Below are 18122 nucleotides of genomic sequence, written 5' to 3' on the forward strand. Positions count from 1 at the left end.
AAAAAAAAAAAAAAAAAAAAAAAAAAAAAAAAAAAAAAAAAAAAAAAAAAAAAAAAAAAAAAAAAAAAAAAAAAAAAAAAAAAAAAAAAAAAAAAAGAAGAAGAAGAAGAAGAGAAGTCAGCTGTCTAGACCAGGAGACTGATTGTAACCGCTCAAACCCACCCCGAGTAGATATTGTCCTCTTTGGACTTTTCTTTTCAGGCTTCCCCTCAAAGTTTTTAAAATGCGCTTAGAAAGGTTTCTACACCCTTATAAAGAATGCTTCGTTCCCCTTTCCATCTGATATGGGATCTCACAAAGGGAAAGCCCAAAGAGAATAATATCTGCTAGCAGTGGTGGGCTTGAGCTATTATTACACTGTTCTTGAAAATTTTGAACTTGATAGCAACGCAAGCCCCTCCTGGAGATGTGTACTGTTAATGGCGCGTTGTATTACTAAATAAATCGATAGTTGCACAAAGATGTCGAATTACCAGAAAGAGAGTTATAGAAGCAAAAAGCCCCTCTTGGAGGAGAGCTCCATGACCTCCAAATTCTTCTTCATCAACTTTTAAAATCATTGCATAGTATCCATATACTACGCTGGTCGATATCGCCAAGAAACTGAAAATGGACATTATCACTGTAACGATAGCTTCCATTTACAAACAAAATTAAGAAATAACTACTGGATGAGCAGCATGATCAAAACCCCGCACCACATTTCTCAAAGAATCCTCATCCTAAGCTACGATCTAAAACGAATTGAGATACGACAATTGCTTGCATTTACATACAACGTTAAGAAAGGACTATTGATGTGTAGCACAGTCAAGAACCAACGAAAGAAAGACTCCCATGGTTAATATTTAAATCACTTGGGATTGGATACAAAATTGTGAAAGGACAGAACAATTTGCAGCATAATACTAAGCCAGCATCAAATTCTCCAAGTAGTGCTCCTATAATCTTAAAAATTAGTATTAAACACTGTTAACGTTACATTCAATTGATTCTAAAGGGGAAACATACAAAACAATGAAATAAAGTTACATCAGGACTCCAGCTTGAGCATATTTGTAGTTAGAAATAACCAAAACCTCATCAGTGATGTCAAATTGGCTTGCATATGTACTTTCAAAGTAATGGAGTACTCAGAAATTTGGAATGCACAACTTACATTAGAAACCATATGCCTCCAACCAAAGGTATGGCGCCCCACAGCAGCCCGAGTACAACGGCCACTGCTTGTCGAATCCAGTGCAAAACATCTCCTAGCTGATCCTATTGACAAAGTTGATAAACAGAAACTAAGAACTAGATTCAAAGGTCCGGTGCAAAATGCAATAAGGCAACACAATTCCTTCATTCAACACCACAATAGAACTCTTAATTCCTAATTCTGAATTCATCCTCGTCAGTACAACGACGAACATAACCAGCAACAGTAAAGACGTACGCATAAAGAACAAAGATTATAAATCTTACGAGACAATCAGAAACAATTGAAATTAGAATCCAATACATAAAATTCAAGTACCTTGTCCCAGGAGGCCTCTGGATCGAACAATTTANACGGCCACTGCTTGTCGAATCCAGTGCAAAACATCTCCTAGCTGATCCTATTGACAAAGTTGATAAACAGAAACTAAGAACTAGATTCAAAGGTCCGGTGCAAAATGCAATAAGGCAACACAATTCCTTCATTCAACACCACAATAGAACTCTTAATTCCTAATTCTGAATTCATCCTCGTCAGTACAACGACGAACATAACCAGCAACAGTAAAGACGTACGCATAAAGAACAAAGATTATAAATCTTACGAGACAATCAGAAACAATTGAAATTAGAATCCAATACATAAAATTCAAGTACCTTGTCCCAGGAGGCCTCTGGATCGAACAATTTAGCGAGCTTGAACGGGGCCAAGTGACCATTCTGGTGCTCTTGATGCTGGTGAAGATTGAACTTAACCGGATTCGCTTCTTTCATACCGGACAATCCAATCAAACCACTTTTCGGATAACCAAATGATCTACAGTAAGTTCAGATCTAAATTCCGGCAAACGCGCAGATAAAATCCTCCAATAGGAACAGTACTCCTAGGGTTTTCAAGGAAGAATCAATTTCAAATTGCAGGATCCATTAGCAGTCAAACGCTGCTGCAAAAGCAAGAACAATAATGTCTGGTTTCTTCAGCTTCGAGTTTATCACGAACAGGGTTCCTGCTTTCGGGTTTGGATCCCGTGTGGAAGATCCGGTAGTTGATACCCGTGCCACGTAGACACTTGAATCTGGGCCGGCCCATTAAACATGTCGTCTCAAAATAGCTCAAATCTCAATCCAGTTTAATGGGCCAGCCCAGCCCAGACCAGCCCAGCCCAAATTGGTCTCCATATTTTTATTTTTAATAAAAAAGAATCTCCGGATAGGAGAATTTATATACTTAATTTTCATGGAGTCAGACCACGCATTACTTCTCGGATGAGAGTTGTCGTTGACATTGATGCTAAGTGGGCCAAGGCCCACGAGTGCTAACTAAACGACGACGTTTCGAGTTTTAGCTGCATTAACGAGCCTAGATTCCACCCCGGCACGCCCCCACACATTCCTTATCCGGGAATTTAACGGAGTTAAGTAACGTGGATCCCACCTGGCACTGCCGTGTATTTCCGCCGTCAAAGGCTATCTTCTAAGAATATTCCCTCATCGCATCACATCACTCCCTTTTCTCTCTCCACAATTCACCTTTCTCTCTCGCGATGGGATAATACCCTCAAAAGGCAGCCAATTCCATCCGAACCTTTTGCCACGTAGGATATTACTATAGCTTATTATTTAAGTTTTTTTTTTATTGTTTTTTATATTTGTATTTTTACGATCGAAATTTTAAACCTTCAAATTTATATTAAATATACTATTAAATTTAATTTTGTATTTAATAAGTCATTAATAATTTAATATTTTTAATGGTGGCTGAACAATAATTCAACTCTCTATTTTTTAATTTAATTATTTGGGTGGGTGGTTATTTTTTTCTTCAGGATTTTAAATTTTTTTAATTTAGTACATATTATATTAATAACTAAAATTTATATAAATGAAATATAAAACATTTACTAGTATCATGAATTTTCTATTTTGTATATTAATTAATTATTGAACTATTCATTTAAATTTGTGAACTTATAAATATTAAATAATATAAATTTATTTGATAAAAATGGAAAAATTAAAGAGATGAAAATCTGATTAAATAAAATTTTTAAATTTGAGAGACTAAATGACACGTAAATTGGAGGGTTACGTTGGAATTTCACAAACGACACTGGACATGACATTGTTTGCATCCACGTGGCGGGTGTCAGGGCGTTTGAAGTACTCGTGGGTCGGTTTGGTTTGAAAAGACGGTAAGGGCTACCGGTAGGTTCGGTGACCGGGGCCAATGAGAGTTGGGGTTTAAGCGAGATTGGGANTTTTTTTTTTTTTTTTTTTTTTTCTTTTTCTTTTTCAAGAGGGTTTTTGGTGATGGCCATCGGTACTTTAACGGAGAGTTGAAAGCAAAATCCACATTTCGAGCAACGTTTGTCCAGATTTTGATGGGATTGAGCAAAAGAAGAAATCACGGAGAACGAATGTGGTAAGAAAACGGATCGACTTTTCAATTTTCTTCTGCGTGTTTGTCCGAATTTCAAAACGTTCGAGGAAGAGATTTGAGATTCGATCGATGTTTGTGAGCATGCAATTTCGATTCACTGTATTCGATTTTGTTTCTTTCCTTTTTTTTTCTTTTTTTTTTTTTGTCCTGACGGTTGATTTTCAAATTTTTCCTCTCTTCAGAACTGAGGGTTTGGTTGTGTTGCATGTTCTTCACGATCATTTCTTTTACAGGATCATGGATCTCTATGAAAATTCTGTATTACCGATTCTTTCATTCGTTGATCATGATCACTCGTAATCTTTGGGGTTTAGTATTTTGAGGTTTCTTCTTTTCCCATTCAGCCCCTGCAAGAACCATCCACTTATCCGTCGGTATTTTAAGAATCGGATCTCTAGGGATTTAGTAGACAGTATGGTAATTCTTAGTACACACGAAATATTTAAATTCCTTGCAGCTGATCGTGTTATATAGAGTGGGTTTTACCTTAACAGCTGTTCTCAGTCCAGTGTTCCTTCTGAGCCTTCCATATTAATGAACTACATCTATTTGCTTGCAGGACCTTGTTCATTAGCCTAACTCTCGAGTGATTTGATTTGTGGAGCTTGCAAAAATTTAGACCAAGTTTATATGTTTCTTCACTGTGAGATGGTTACTGAGCTATGGTTCTTCACAATAGTGTAGGTTATGGTTTCAATGGATACCAGATGCCCTCAATGCCTCGGGCTACCAGATCAGCTAGGGTGCATATATAAATCTTCCACTGTTTTGTTGCATTTGTGTCTTATATCTGGTCTTTGATTCTGGGGCTCTTACTGTTTTTTCATGGTTCTTGTCTTTTAATTGGGGATAGAGGAAGGATGCTGGTAGAAGTAAAGTTGATGACAAGCAGATGTATGCATTTAACTTGCTGGCCTCTGTAGCCGGAAATTTGTTGCTTGAGAGGAATCCAACGACCTTATCTGATACGCCAACTTTAAAGGGTAATGGCATAGGTGTTTATTTGGAGCTGAAAGCTTTCCATTGACTGGAAACGTTCTTATTTTTGAGCTTTGCTTTGCAGGTCACGATCAAGATTGTAGTTTGAAGGAATATTTTTCTTCCCATGATAAATATCCTTCAGGATTTTTTCCCGATGTGATTTCTTATGCTACAATGAACACTTCAACTTCTAAGGGTGTTGCTGAAACTTTGACAAAACAGAAAGCCATTGAAATGAAGAATCTTGTTAATGATGTTGACTTTGCTACTCACACCAAGTCATGTGGTCACAATTTAGATGGTGGAAATAAGATTATGGTGAACGATAAGTCAGAGAAGGTGATGAATGGCACTGATATGGCGACGTGCAGGTCTTCAGATCCAGTCGTATGTGACTGGAATCCACACATGTGGATTGGTTCAGAAAATGGCTTCAAGGTACCCTCAAGCAAGGACCATGGTCCTCAGCACCCTTGTCCCACAAGCCAAGAAGTAGGTGTAAGAAATGATGACAACAGCTCCTTTGGGTGCATTTACCCAACTACTTCAAGAAATTCCTTCAGGAAAGCTCCTTGTATTAGAGGCCATAGAATAAGAAAAATATTGGCTTCAAAAAACTGGAACGTTGCTACAAAGTATGGAGCTGAGAGACCCAAAACAGGTCATGTGCCTGCACCGTTGGAGAATTCAGCTAATACTCGGTCATGTTGACTTGTTTCTGACATCTATCTATTTTTCGAATTTCATTTGTAGGTGGGTATAAAAGGAAATTTAATTTCAATAGGAGAAACTCCTACAAGAACCAAAGATCTCAAATGAATATCCCTTTCAAAAAGAGAAAACTCTTTGATGGCTGCTTTCGAGATTGCAATGGTAGAAGCATAGTTGAGAAAATTTCGGATTCAAATGAAATTGGAAGGGAATCTTCAGGTTTGTATCTGGAGATAATGGAGTGTTTCATATATGAGTCCGCTTTTGTTATTTAGATTTCTTTTACTCCTTATGGCTTAGTCGTTACAAATTTCAAACTGATCTTGCAGCCCATGGGAAATCATCTTTGGTTGCAGGGCATCAGAATTCTCGTGGTATATAACCTCTAGGACATGCTATATTTTGAAGTGAACAGTGTCTAAACATTTAAAAGAGAATCTTATGAAGACGTTTTTGTATGTTTTTAGTGAAGCTGAGGATAAAATCTTTCAGGGTACCCGAACTTTTCATTGAGATTCCTGAAACTGCAACTGTTAGTTCACTGAAGGTATGATTGGAAACTCACTGCGTGCTTCAGCATGTCTGATCAAGGAGATGATACATAAGTCATTTCTACAAATCCTACATTATAGTCTTGCTCATGAAGGAAACATATTTTCTCGTGGCATTTTACATTTGACATTATGTAAGTTGAGCATTTAAACCTCTGATTTTTTGGTCGATAGTATGTCAGTTGAGCTATGCTCAGTTGGCTTCTCGGGATAGCTCTCAAGCATAAAGGCATAGTTCTTACAAAAAAAAAATTAAGTGTACTTCATTCTGATAAATGACTTGTTAGAACTTCACTGCGTTTTACAAGGAGTTGAACATTTACCTTTAGAATCCCTAATTTTCTTCGAGGGAATAGTAATCATCAATTTCTGGGTAACATTTCTTCTGCCATGTATGTACACCCTGATGTATCATTCTGCTTCTGTCTGTGTTCCATGAGGAGATGATTTAAAAGACTTTGAGCTGTAATTGAATCATTAGGATCTGCCAAGTTCTTGTTCTTTTTACCTTGTTTTCCATCTCAGTACTGCAATGAATTTACGAATGATTACTAGTTTCATTGTTTGGAATCTAGTCTTTATCTTGCTTTCTTATTGCGCCTTTGTTCTGCAGAGGACGGTTATGGAGGCAGTGAGCACGACTATTGGTCATGGTATACATGTCGGCGTACTCTTACGGGGGAAGAAAGTCAGGGATGATAATAAAACCTTAATTCAGACTGGTATTTCTCATGATAATCAGGATGAGTGTCTGGGATTTACACTAGAGCCTCATTCTTCAAAAGCCCCGTCGCCTTTCTGCCATGGGGAGCCTCCTCCTGCGTTTCCTTGTAGTAGCACATTCGAGTCCATAAATGGGTATTTCATTTCTTCATAAGATTTTCGTTCTCTAATAAAGCCAACAGTAATGACGAAGTGAACCATTCTTCCAGTCGTTAATGGCTAAATGCACATGCTCATCCTTTACTCATCATCCTATATAGTGCATTTTTTTACTGATAAGGATGCAATATTTTCGTCATAGGTTAAGTCATATACCCTCGTTCGGTCAGAGATTCAAATCCTTGTGTGTTAAACTAAAAAAATATATAGATGTCTATGATCTTTGACTTAGCTAGTTTATCCAAAGTAATACCTTTATACTCCTCTTATGTTTTTGTTCACTTTTAACAGATGCCCTCTCAATCCAACAGTAGATCGTTCAGGCAATAATAGTACATTATTGCTTGAGACTCATGCGGCCAAGTTGAGTAATTCAACCGACACTGCTTATGAGCCAGCGCCCTCTCTTGTCAATACCGCAGTTGAGGAAAGATCATCAGATTCTAAAGCACTGGTTACTCTACCAGCCATGGCTGTGGAGACACTAACTGTAGTTCCAGTTTGTCAAAAATCTAAACAATACGAGGTCGGCCATCGCAGAATGCGTAGACCCTTTTCTGTTGCTGAGGTGGAAGCTCTGGTTCATGCTGTTGAAACACTTGGCCCTGGAAGGTATGTTGTTGACACCTCAACTATGAGTTAAAAAGCAACTGTAAGTTTCTTTATAATCATTGTAGTAAAATTGATGGACTCAAATTAAAGTGAAAATTCATCTTTGTTCTAGAATTTTTACGCTGTATATGGGATCTTTATACTTCATTTACCTGTAGGTGGCGTGACGTTAAACTACGAGCATTTGACAATGTTAAGCATCGTACTTATGTCGACTTGAAGGTGTGGTAACTGTTCTATATATCTGATTATAGGACCTTGGAAAAGGGTTCTTGTTGATGACATTGTGTAGTTATTTACGTAAATGTCGATTCACTTCTTATGTTGATGTCGATGTCGAGCCATAGACGTGTGGAAATGTTGAGTTAAAACGAGTTGTGGTGGTGCAGGACAAGTGGAAAACGTTAGTACACACAGCAAAAATATCCCCACGGCAAAGGAGAGGAGAACAAGTTCCTCAGCAGCTTCTTGACAGAGTCCTAACAGCCCACGCTTACTGGTCTCAACAGCAACACATCAAACATGACACTCAAAAAACAACTTGCCTTCTCCTTCCGTAGCTTTCTTCTACAAAGCTTCCACCGACTTACTCCATGTAAATCTTTCTTTCCCTTTCGCCCTTTGATGTTCCTCGTTTTTACCTCCTAAATTTCTTACTGTTTTTCTAAAAAGTAATTCTGTAAAAAAATGTATTTACCAGGAAACAAAAGCTGTGTACTTTGCTTTGTTCTAGCTCAAAACAAAGGGTCGCCTCTACTACTGACTGTAGAGTCTGGCTCTTGCTGTATATTATTTGACTGAATAAGAGCCTGTTAATACAAATTCATCTGTCTTCCTATGTGTTTGATCGTTCATTTTACTTAATCCTGTTGTTAATTATGATAGATTGTTGGTTAAACTATATTTATATATATACTTCCTACTGGTTATATGCTATTTAAGCTATTGTGTTCCCTTTTGCTATAACATTGCTCATCTCTGTCCTCTAAAACCTTTTCTCGAAATGAGACTAGAGGCTTGAGTATACGTTGCTTAGCTGTAGACGAGACGCATCAAAATTGGCTTGACTCAGTTAGGAATGAGTACCGCACAATCACAAAATTCGCCGGAGTAATTAATGAAGAAAATATTGCAGAATCAAAAGTGGCTCTAATCTACGGTCAAATGAATGAACTGCCGGGAGCTCATATGAGAGTTAGTTTAACTACCCTAACTATGATGGAATATTTTCGATATGTTAGTGAACAAGACGTGCTTCTATTTATCGGCAATATCTTCCGTTTCGTTCAAGCGGGATCCGAAGCATCCGCGTTACTGGGTAGAATGCCTTCGGCTGTGGGTTATCAACCGACTCTTAGTACCGAAATGGGTTTAAAAAAAAGTGGATAGTTCAAGAAAAATGCATATATATAGTTTATTAACCTCAGAAATTCAATTATATATACCTTAGAAATTCAATTATATATTTTTTACTAAAATTACAAATTTGATTAAAGATTAATACGACAGGTACTAAATTCAATTACATGTTTTTGACTCAAATTACAATTTGGATTAAAGATTTAACACTACATATATTAAATTAAAATAAATGTGAATTTTTTAATACTATATTTTAATAATGCTAGATAGCTTTTTGTTTTAGGTTTGATTTGGTGGCTTAGTGGGCCGTTTTAATAGAAAAGTGGCAATCCATTGGCATTTCCTGCTGGGGGTGGCGCTCTTGTGTCTTTCCACGAAACACGCTTTATTCTTCATAATAGAAAAAAATTATGGTTTTATGAAATTATTAATAAATAATAGTAATGTTTCATTTTTTATTAGAACATATTAGGTGGGAAGATTCGAACTAGATGCTTTAATACTTGAGAGAAGCTAATATTTTATAACATCACTATGGTTTAAAATTTTAGAGAAAATTCTAATTATGAAGTTTGCAATTAAACTTACCAAGTGAGTATATTATAAGCAGTCCAACGCTTGCTTGCATAATGAGTGAGTCGGGAAAGTAGAAGAGCTAGCTAATAATAAAAAAATTCACTTTCAAACTTGAATGGAAAGAATGACGTTTTGAATGTGAGGCTATTCTTATTTTTCCCGAATGGTTTGAATTAGTCCCCCAATTGTATTTCTCATGAGATTAAAGAAAATATGAGCTATCTATCTTTTTAGAGCTATCGTCTTGTGATAGGACCTGTTCCTAATAAAAAATATAGTGAAATCATAAATCATGCATCTAAGAAAGATGTTCACTTCTTAAAATATCTCATATACGTACGCTTCTTAAAATATCCCATATATGTAAGCAGGAATAAGGGAAGAGGCTAGATTTATCCCGATCGGAGGAGTAAGAGTAATAATAATGTTTATCATCTTTGAAATTGTACGGAGACTCTATAACACGGGAAAGGATGGAAGAGAGATAGATGAGGCAACTACCTTTGGTGCCCTACCCGGCCATTCTCGACCTAAATAAAAGTTATTTTTATTTAAATTAACATATAATTCTATCAAAGAAAGCCAAAAATTGATGATAATTACATACCCACCTTAGATTTTACTACCCCACACCACAATCCTGTCTTCGAGGAAACTTACATTTTTGTTCTCACATAAGTAGCAGACAACTTGTTCTTCTCCTATAAAAAAAGTCCGAAACTAATAGAAATCAATTTAAGAACATAATAAATTACATCTAATAAAAGCAAAACCATTTTTAATAAAGAAGTGGAAAAATTCTTGGGGAGCAGGCATGGGAACAGGGAAGAATGATGAGCAAAGGTCAAAATTTGGAAGGGTTGAGAGTTCAAAAGCAGCAGACACCCAGAATGGTCCAAACAAAGATCTTTACAACAAAATACATTTCAAACCTAAGAAATGAGAAATGGCGCTTTTCCTTTTCACAGATCAGAACGCAACTGGATTCAATGCATTTCAGGCTCAACTTTTTGCCTTTTGTCATGAATCATAATAATGATGTTCTTGACCTTTTTCTACAGTCAATTAGACACGATCCACATGGCTGGGTAGTTTTCAACTCGATCGACGTGGCTGGGTAGTTTTTAACATAATACACATGATATCCCATATCGGTTGGACAGGAGAACAGAGTATTCTTTATAAAGGTGTGGAAACATCTCCCTAACAAATGCGTCTTAAAAACCTTGAACAGAAGCTCAAAAGGATAATGTCTGCTAGCAGTGGACTTGGGCCATTACAAATGGTATCTGAGCTCGACACGAGGCGATATACCAACAAGAAGGCTGAGCACCAAAAGGGGTGGACACGAGGTAGTGTGCCAATAAGGACGTTGGGCCCGAAGGGGGTGAATTGGAGGGATCCCACATCGATTAGAGAAGGGAATGAGTTCCAGTAAGGACGGTTGGGCCGCAAAGGGGGTGGATTGTGAAAAACCTCTCCCCAGGAGACAACGTTTTAAAACCCTTGTGGGAAAACTCGAAAAGAAAAGCCCAAAGAAGACAATATTTGCTTGCAGTGGACTTGAGCCGTTACACTACGTCTCTACGCCTATCAGAACTATAAGTTAACTTAAAAGTTATGTTAATATCAATGTGGAGTATTCTTCAAGTTATGAGAAAAATGGATTAGTCAATGTATACAAGGTTGAATGGAGTGGTTGCAGTTAAGCGTGGAGAAAAACAGCTCAATTATTAAAATATAGAGGTCTATTCATCTTCTACCCTTCCTAATCTCCTTAGCCAAAAATATATCTGAATATCAATTCATACATAACATAAGATAAGAGATAGATAATGGAGAGATAATGGATTACAAAGCTGGAGAGATAATGGATTACAAAGCTAGAGCTGATGTGAGATCTTACGTTGATTAGAGAGGGGAACTAAACATTCCTTATAAGGGTGTAGAAACCTTTTCTTAACGGACGATTTTATAACCTTGATGGAAAGTCTATAAGAAAAAGTCCAAAGACAATATCTACTAACAATAAGCTTGGACTGTTACAAATGGTATTAGAGTCAAACACTAGACAGTGTGCCAGTAAGAATGTTGGTCTCCAAGCGGGGTGGATTGTGAGACCCCACATCGGTTGGAGAGAGAAACGAAACATTTCTTATAAGGGTGTGGAAACCTCTGTGACATCCCACATCGGTTGGAGTGAGAAATGAAACATTTCTTATAAGGGTGTGAAAACCTTTGTGAGATCCCACATCGGTTGGAGAGAGAAACAAAACTTCCCTTATAAGAGTGTGGAAACCTCTCAGTAGCTGACGTACTTTAAAACCTTGAGGAGGAGCCCAAAAGAAAAAATCCAAGAAAAAAAATATTTACTAGCGGTCGGCTTAGTCTCCCGTAAAAAAAGATCAAATTGGAAAAGAAAACAAAAAGGGCAGGGTTTTGTATGTGTGTGTGGGTAGTGTATCTAAACTCTAGCTGGCCAAACTGGATTATGCCTGTTACGACAGTGACAGAAAGCGCCAAAAGCAAATCAAGGAGTCCCCGGAAGGGGAAGGGAAGAGACGGGTCTATGGCATGTCATCTTAACAAATAGACCCAACCAATGCCTTATCCCTTCGCTTGCCAATCACTCCCAACACGATGATTTCCACTTTATAAACCTACAAAATCACTGCCTCCACCAATGATTTACTCCTCTCCCTTTCCCTTCGGTATAAACTTCCTTCCCTTCTCTGTCGGTTGCTTTCCCTCTTCTCTGTCTCTCTGTTTGCAGCTCAATTTTGCTTCCACTTCATGATTCTAATCTTTTGATTCTGTTGACTTCCTGTTTTTCATAGCTGCTCGAGTTCCTCCTAATAGATTAATTTTCCTTGTTAATTCCTGTTTCTATTAGGAGTAGATAGATACCTATGGATCCAAACCTCAACGGTTTTCCAGATCATGAAGCAGATTATAACTCTGATTATCAGGCCCTCTTAATCCAATTACATGATCTCCCCAATCGTTCGATTGATGGGTTTAGACTAAATGATTGGCCTTCTTTACCCACTTCATATCCATACCCTGAATTCAATAACCCATCTCCAGATCATGTTCCCTTCATCCAGAATTCCCTTTTCCCGAGCGACCCAGACCCTAATCAGTTTTCTTCGCCGTCAAGTGAGAGGGCGAAAGGGGAGCCACGTTCTGGGTCGGTGGGGTTGAACTCAGATGGAGGTGCAAAAGGGGTGGCTTTGGGGTTAAGCCCTGGTGGTGACTCTTCCTCAGATGAGAGTGACTTCAAGGAAACCGTTCTCAAGTACATAAGCCAAATGCTTATGGAAGAGAATTTGGAGGAGATGCCCTGCATGTTTTATGATCCTATGGGACTTAAAGTTACTGAGAAATCGTTCTATGACGCTCTTAGTCAGAACTACCCTCCTTCACCTAACCAACCTCCTCTGGATTGCGAGAGCTCTGAGGATCAATGGGCTGTTGATCCTGTAGAACATACGCCCCCTGTACTTCGAAGACCTTTTCCCAGTAATGAGTATCAGTCGAATTTTGAGGTTACTTCTGGCAATCAAAGCAACCTGATTACTAATAGTCATGAGTTCGTCACTGAGCTGTTGGCTCAGAATATCTTTAGTGATAGCACATCCATCTTGCAATATCAAAAAGGGTTGGAGGAGGCAAGGAAGTTTCTTCCAGGAGGTGAACAGCTGAATATTGAACTTGGCAGCAAGATATTGACAGGAGTAGCTTCTAAGGTAATGGATACAACAGAGAAGGTGAAAAGGGAAAATTCACCGAATGGATCGAAGGGACGGAAGAATCGGGAACGTGAAGATGTAGACTTAGATTCAGAAGAAGGGAGGAGAAACAAGCATGCCACCATTTATGGGGATGAGGAAGAATTATCTGAGATGTTTGATAAGGTTTTACTTCATGATTATGGAGGAAATGAGACCTCTGCAAATGGGAAATTGCAGTATAATGGACAACTTCATGGATCTATTGCTGGGAAAGCTCGGGAAAAGAAACAGGAGAAGAGAAAAGACTCAGTGGATTTGAGAAATCTTCTGATATTATGTGCACAAGCTGTGTCTTCTGATGATCGTAGGATTGCTAATGAACTACTTAAGCAGATTAGGCAGCATTCTACAACCAATGGGGATGGTTTCCAAAGAATGGCTCATTTTTTTGCCAACGCTCTTGAGGCTCGCATGGTTGGCACTGGTACAGGAAGCAGAATCCACTATGAATCACTAATTCAAAGCAAGATTTCAGCAGCTGATATGTTAAAAGCTTACCAAGCACACTTATCATCCTGCCCTTTTAAGAAACTCTCGCTTTTTTTCATGGTTAAAATGATTTTGAAGGTTGCTGATAAGGCCAAAAGTCTTCATATTATTGATTTTGGCATTTGCTATGGCTTCCTCTGGCCAATGTTAATTCAGTTTCTTCCACAATTACCTGATGGTCCACCTAAACTACGCATTACTGGTATTGATCACCCTCTACCAGGATTTCGTCCAGCCGAAAAGATTGATGAGTCAGGACGTCGTTTGGCAAAATACTGCAAACGCTTTAACGTTCCTTTTCAATATCAAGCCATAGCATCAGATAACTGGGAAACTATCCGAATCGAGGACTTCAAGCTCGATAGCAGTGATGTGCTAGTTGTGAACTGTTTCTACAGGTTTAACAACCTACTCGACGAAACTGTCGAAGAAACTAGTCCAAGGGATATTGTTCTACGTCTAGTAAGGGAGATGAATCCAAACCTATTTGTACATTCTATCACTAATGGATCCTATCATGCACCGTTCTTCATAACGCGCTTTCGAGAGGCACTCTTCCACTTCTCTGCACTGTATGATTCCTTAGACGTTAATTTACCTCGTGAAAGTGAAGAGAGGATGATGATAGAAAGAGAGTCTCTCGGGCGCCAAATCATGAACGTAGTAGCATGTGAGGGGGCTCAGAGGGTTGAGAGGCCTGAAACCTATAAGCAATGGCAGGTTCGGTGTATTAGGGCGGGTTTCAGGCAGCTTCCTTTGGACAAGGAGATGATGAACAAGTTTAGGAGCAAGTTAACAACCCATTACCACAAAGATTTTGTACTGGATGAAGACAATGGCTGGATACTTCAAGGGTGGAAAGGCCGTATTGTCTATGCTTCTTGTTGTTGGGTGCCAGCATCATAGGTGTATACTCCTTGCTGTAACTTGGGACACAAGAATGAGACTCCAGAGTCGAGACGAGAGGCGCATTCAATACGTTCCCTCTCAGATGACAGAGATCGAAGCAGAACTAGTGTGAGATATTTGTACTTCTCTCTGCTATGGGAAGTTTGAAGGTATCTGTTTGAATGCCAAGTTCTGAACAAGAGAGACTGCTTGTATCAGTTGCTCTCTTGTTAGTTCTATGGAAAGCATTTACCTTGTGATTCTGATAGGGACTAGAATAATGATATCATGAACTGTGGGAACTAAACATGACATGTATGATCAGGAGAACTGTTGTATCTTGTGTATGACAATGGTAGATGATCTGTAATTTTGAGTCTATTGGCTTATCCAGGAAGGTTACATTACTGAGTGTACTAAGATTGAATTGATATCAGAGTATGGTTTTTTTTCGGTTTGGAACTCTCCAAAACCAAAGGCATCAGTTTGGCCATCGATTTCAACTCAAATCGAACCGAACCAAGCCGTGCACACCCCAGGATTGTACACTTGTCAACATATGCTCGAACACATTTTTTAGACTTAGACCAAATATTCATTCCTATTATGTTTGAATCTTAATTTTTTTTCAAGTCATCGTGAGTATTTAGATCACTATCTATCACATACCTCTATCATTCCTTTCTAAATATCTATCACACACCTCTATCATTCCTTTCTCGTTTGATCTAATCTTTAATATCTCCCCATTGTCTAACGGAGAGAGATGGGATGACAGACTAAAGCTTATAAAAAATAAACAAGTTAATTTTTAAAAAAAAATTATCCATTCAATATAATATTGATTGAATTCTCGAGCTCTCAAATACTATCATGAGTTCATATATAAAGTATCTTCCGCCTTTTTTGTAACTAAAAATAAAATTAAATTACTTAATTCAGCTTATTAGAAAACAAAAAAAATATTATTTTCAACATCAACTCAAAATTTAAAAATAATTTTCAAAAACAAATTTTCCAATTATGTTTGCATAAATTATATTCTTAGATCAATAAGAAAAAGAAATAATAAGAAAAAAAATAATTATCATCTTAAAAAAGACGATACTTCTATTTCCTATTGTTTGACTTCCTATTGTTTAAATGATCCAACGGTTGAGAAACATCCAAATGTTCCTTACCAACGCGTTCTCAACTTCAAACGTTGTCGGCAGTTTAATAAATAGCTTCAAATAAATTTCATAAATAGTCTCTAATAAATATCAAAAGCCATGTTTGACATTATTTTCAAATGTAATGACTTTTGCCAACACGTGTTTTTTAAAACTATTTTTCAATTTTGTAATCAAATTCTAAACAATTAACATTTTCATATTTTCATTCTATACAAAATTTTTAATTTAAAAATTATAAAACGTAAAAAATATATTAAAAAAAAGATAAAACTTTAATAATTAAACAATTTATTACAAAAAAATATAAATTAATTAATAATGATTTAAATTCAACTTGATATTTAGTTCACAACTACAAAAAAAATTCATAGTCTAAATATATTATCAAACACATTTTAAATAATAATTAAAATTTAAATCAAATTTCTAAATCCACTTCCAAAACATAAACTACAACTTTGTTTTCATTACATCCCCTATTTCAAATTTCTATTTTCAAATCTCCCACCAAACATACCCTAAACTTTCACACTTTTAAAAAATGAATAGTAAATCACTAAAGTTTTATTTTTGGACCGAATAGTTTCGAAGTACTTATTGTTAAACTACCAAGCTGATAGAAATCAAACACATCCTCATATTCTACAATTGAATTGCACTCATTTGATGGGTCTTATAAAATTTTCAAGAACTTGAACAAGCTATCTCTCAACCACCACCACAAACAAGCTATCTCTTCAGACAAGTCTTTGTGTCCCTTGTCCATAAAAGATAAACTACTAGAGTAGATTAGGCTTCAATCCTTATCAACCCCCAGCTGATGCTCAATAGCAACATAACAGGCGAACCAGAAAACATTAATTTAACTGACATTGGGTACAAGGATGTAGCAAATATAGGCAGGTTATCATGAGACTAAGATATCAAAGGGCCATCATATTGTTAAATGATCATTTATCAATTGTAGCTTGCAATGGCCGATTCATATCCATACCTGATGGGGCCTCTAAACTGCGTGTTACAAGGATAGATTAACCTGAAACAGGACTAGACCCAGCTGAGTTGAATCAAGTGCTTTAATGTCTAATTTCAGAATGATTGGATCACATCCCAGAAATGGGAGACTATGCGGATTTTGGTTTGAGTATGAATGGAAATGGGGAGTTTGCTGTGAACTATATGTTTCAGTCTCCCAGCCCAAAAATCTACTTGATGTGATAATCCATAAAAAAAATAAAAACAGAACTACGAGCAGTGACATATACATAAAGCATCTTCTAACAGAGTCAAAAGCCTAGATATCTCGCATAGCCCTATCTGTGATCTGAAAGATATAATGAAAGAAGATTTTCATTATGATGGAGAGGAAGAGTCAGAGACAATATATCCTGTCATACCCCTGCGTTGAGGGCGCTAAGGGAAAAGGAAATATCCAACATTTGCAGATCTCATCGAGAAAATCACACATCTATTTCCAACTTATATATTATATACAAGTATGTCTGTTTTTTTGTTCTTCTCTTCTTTCGAGAAAACAAAATGGTAGAAATAGTCACTAGTAACACTCAATTCACATGAAACTAAAAAGTAAACAGATGATAAAACCAACAATAGACAAACCAAACATAGATGAAGCAGAGCACTAAAATGATTTCTAATGTTTGAGCGCAGACACCTCAAAAAGAAATCAAATGAATTCTGATCTATTTCATAAAATACCATCATCACAGAAGATCCACTCTCATTGCTTGCTAAAAAAATCTAGTTTTTAGAAAATCAGACAGTATTCCAAGCATTGGGCGTCATTCTTGATCCAAGTACAGGAATGTATGAATTTAGGAACACCAATGAGTTGATATATGGGTACATCTAATTTTTTAAGATAAGATACGTTAAATGGAACCTTCAATTAATTGTTCAGGTAACGTTTAACAGTCCTATTTAACTACAAAATATGGTAAGAAGTCGAAACAATTTCCCAAGAGCATAGGAACTGGATTCTCCACCCATCTAAAGACTCTACTATACAAGGTTATCCCCTCTTATTTGGAGTCTTAGAGGGCCTAAGGACATTCCAGTCCAGATTTTCACCCTTTGGTTTCTTGAAGAATCCTTTACCATTATTAAATGATGACTGCTGATTGTCCCGACCACTTTTTGGAAACTTAGTTGGATGTCGTCCTTCAGACACTACTTCAGATTGTTTCCTTTTAAGGTCCCCATTAGTCTCACAATTTTTTTCATCATTGTTTGAGAATACTGCTTCATTTCGTGAAGATCCATTTTCTCTGGGGAACAAAAACGTTTGTTGAAGATGAAAGGGCAAAAGAAAGGCAAGAAAAAAATGGACAGCGGTACTTCAAGTGACTTTCTTTTGTGAATGAAGGATTTATTCAACCCCGCACCCAGAAAAAAAAAAGTAAAATAAAAAAATAAAAAAAAGGAGGAATAAACAACATAA

The 18122-nt window shown here is 37.0% G+C and overlaps 4 protein-coding genes across 11 annotated transcripts in view; 2 read left to right on the forward strand and 2 right to left on the reverse strand.

Moving 5' to 3' along the window:
• LOC111794514 (uncharacterized protein C20orf24 homolog) overlaps window positions 1–2203 on the reverse strand; it is a 2821-nt gene extending 618 nt beyond the window's left edge. Inside the window, exons 1-4 of one of the 2 annotated variants that reach the window (XM_023676555.1) lie at window positions 1858–2203; window positions 1160–1263; window positions 474–603; window positions 312–400 (exon numbers count right to left, since the gene is read on the reverse strand). In XM_023676555.1, the coding sequence (XP_023532323.1) occupies window positions 353–400; window positions 474–603; window positions 1160–1263; window positions 1858–1974 (399 nt within the window). In that variant the 5' untranslated portion in view covers window positions 1975–2203 and the 3' untranslated portion in view covers window positions 312–352. Of the gene's footprint in view, window positions 1–311; window positions 401–473; window positions 604–1159; window positions 1264–1857 lie in introns of those variants that run through there. The other variant, XM_023676556.1, reaches the window with a different exon arrangement.
• A 1262-nt stretch (window positions 2204–3465) lies between these two features.
• Window positions 3466–8217, forward strand: LOC111794418 (telomere repeat-binding protein 5-like). 6 transcript variants are annotated; one of them, XM_023676423.1, is made up of 11 exons: window positions 3466–3622; window positions 4200–4383; window positions 4494–4623; window positions 4704–5282; window positions 5375–5551; window positions 5689–5706; window positions 5800–5879; window positions 6497–6741; window positions 7057–7377; window positions 7536–7599; window positions 7767–8217. In XM_023676423.1, the coding sequence occupies exons 2-11, from the start codon at window positions 4303–4305 to the stop codon at window positions 7935–7937; spliced, it is 1866 nt and encodes a 621-aa protein (XP_023532191.1). In that variant the 5' UTR covers window positions 3466–3622; window positions 4200–4302; the 3' UTR covers window positions 7938–8217. The 6 variants fall into 6 exon arrangements, with proteins under 6 accessions (XP_023532191.1, XP_023532188.1, XP_023532187.1 ...); XM_023676420.1 differs by having other exon boundaries at window positions 3467–3715; window positions 5662–5706; XM_023676419.1 differs by having other exon boundaries at window positions 3467–3622; window positions 5662–5706.
• Window positions 8218–9725: 1508 nt separating this feature from the next.
• The window catches only part of LOC111794500, a 10012-nt gene continuing 1615 nt past the window's right edge, over window positions 9726–18122 (reverse strand). The window contains exon 5 of one of the 2 annotated variants that reach the window (XM_023676541.1): window positions 9726–10016. In XM_023676541.1, coding sequence (XP_023532309.1) covers window positions 9986–10016 — 31 coding nt within the window. In that variant the 3' untranslated portion in view covers window positions 9726–9985. Of the gene's footprint in view, window positions 10017–17385; window positions 17950–18122 lie in introns of those variants that run through there. The other variant, XM_023676540.1, reaches the window with a different exon arrangement.
• LOC111794409 (scarecrow-like protein 34) lies at window positions 11913–14943 on the forward strand. Its single transcript, XM_023676396.1, has one exon. It carries the CDS (start codon window positions 12225–12227, stop codon window positions 14502–14504), a length of 2280 nt encoding a protein of 759 aa, XP_023532164.1. The 5' UTR covers window positions 11913–12224; the 3' UTR covers window positions 14505–14943.

The sequence above is a fragment of the Cucurbita pepo genome, chromosome LG05 (genome assembly GCF_002806865.2).
Source record: "Cucurbita pepo subsp. pepo cultivar mu-cu-16 chromosome LG05, ASM280686v2, whole genome shotgun sequence".
NCBI lineage: Eukaryota > Viridiplantae > Streptophyta > Magnoliopsida > Cucurbitales > Cucurbitaceae > Cucurbita > Cucurbita pepo.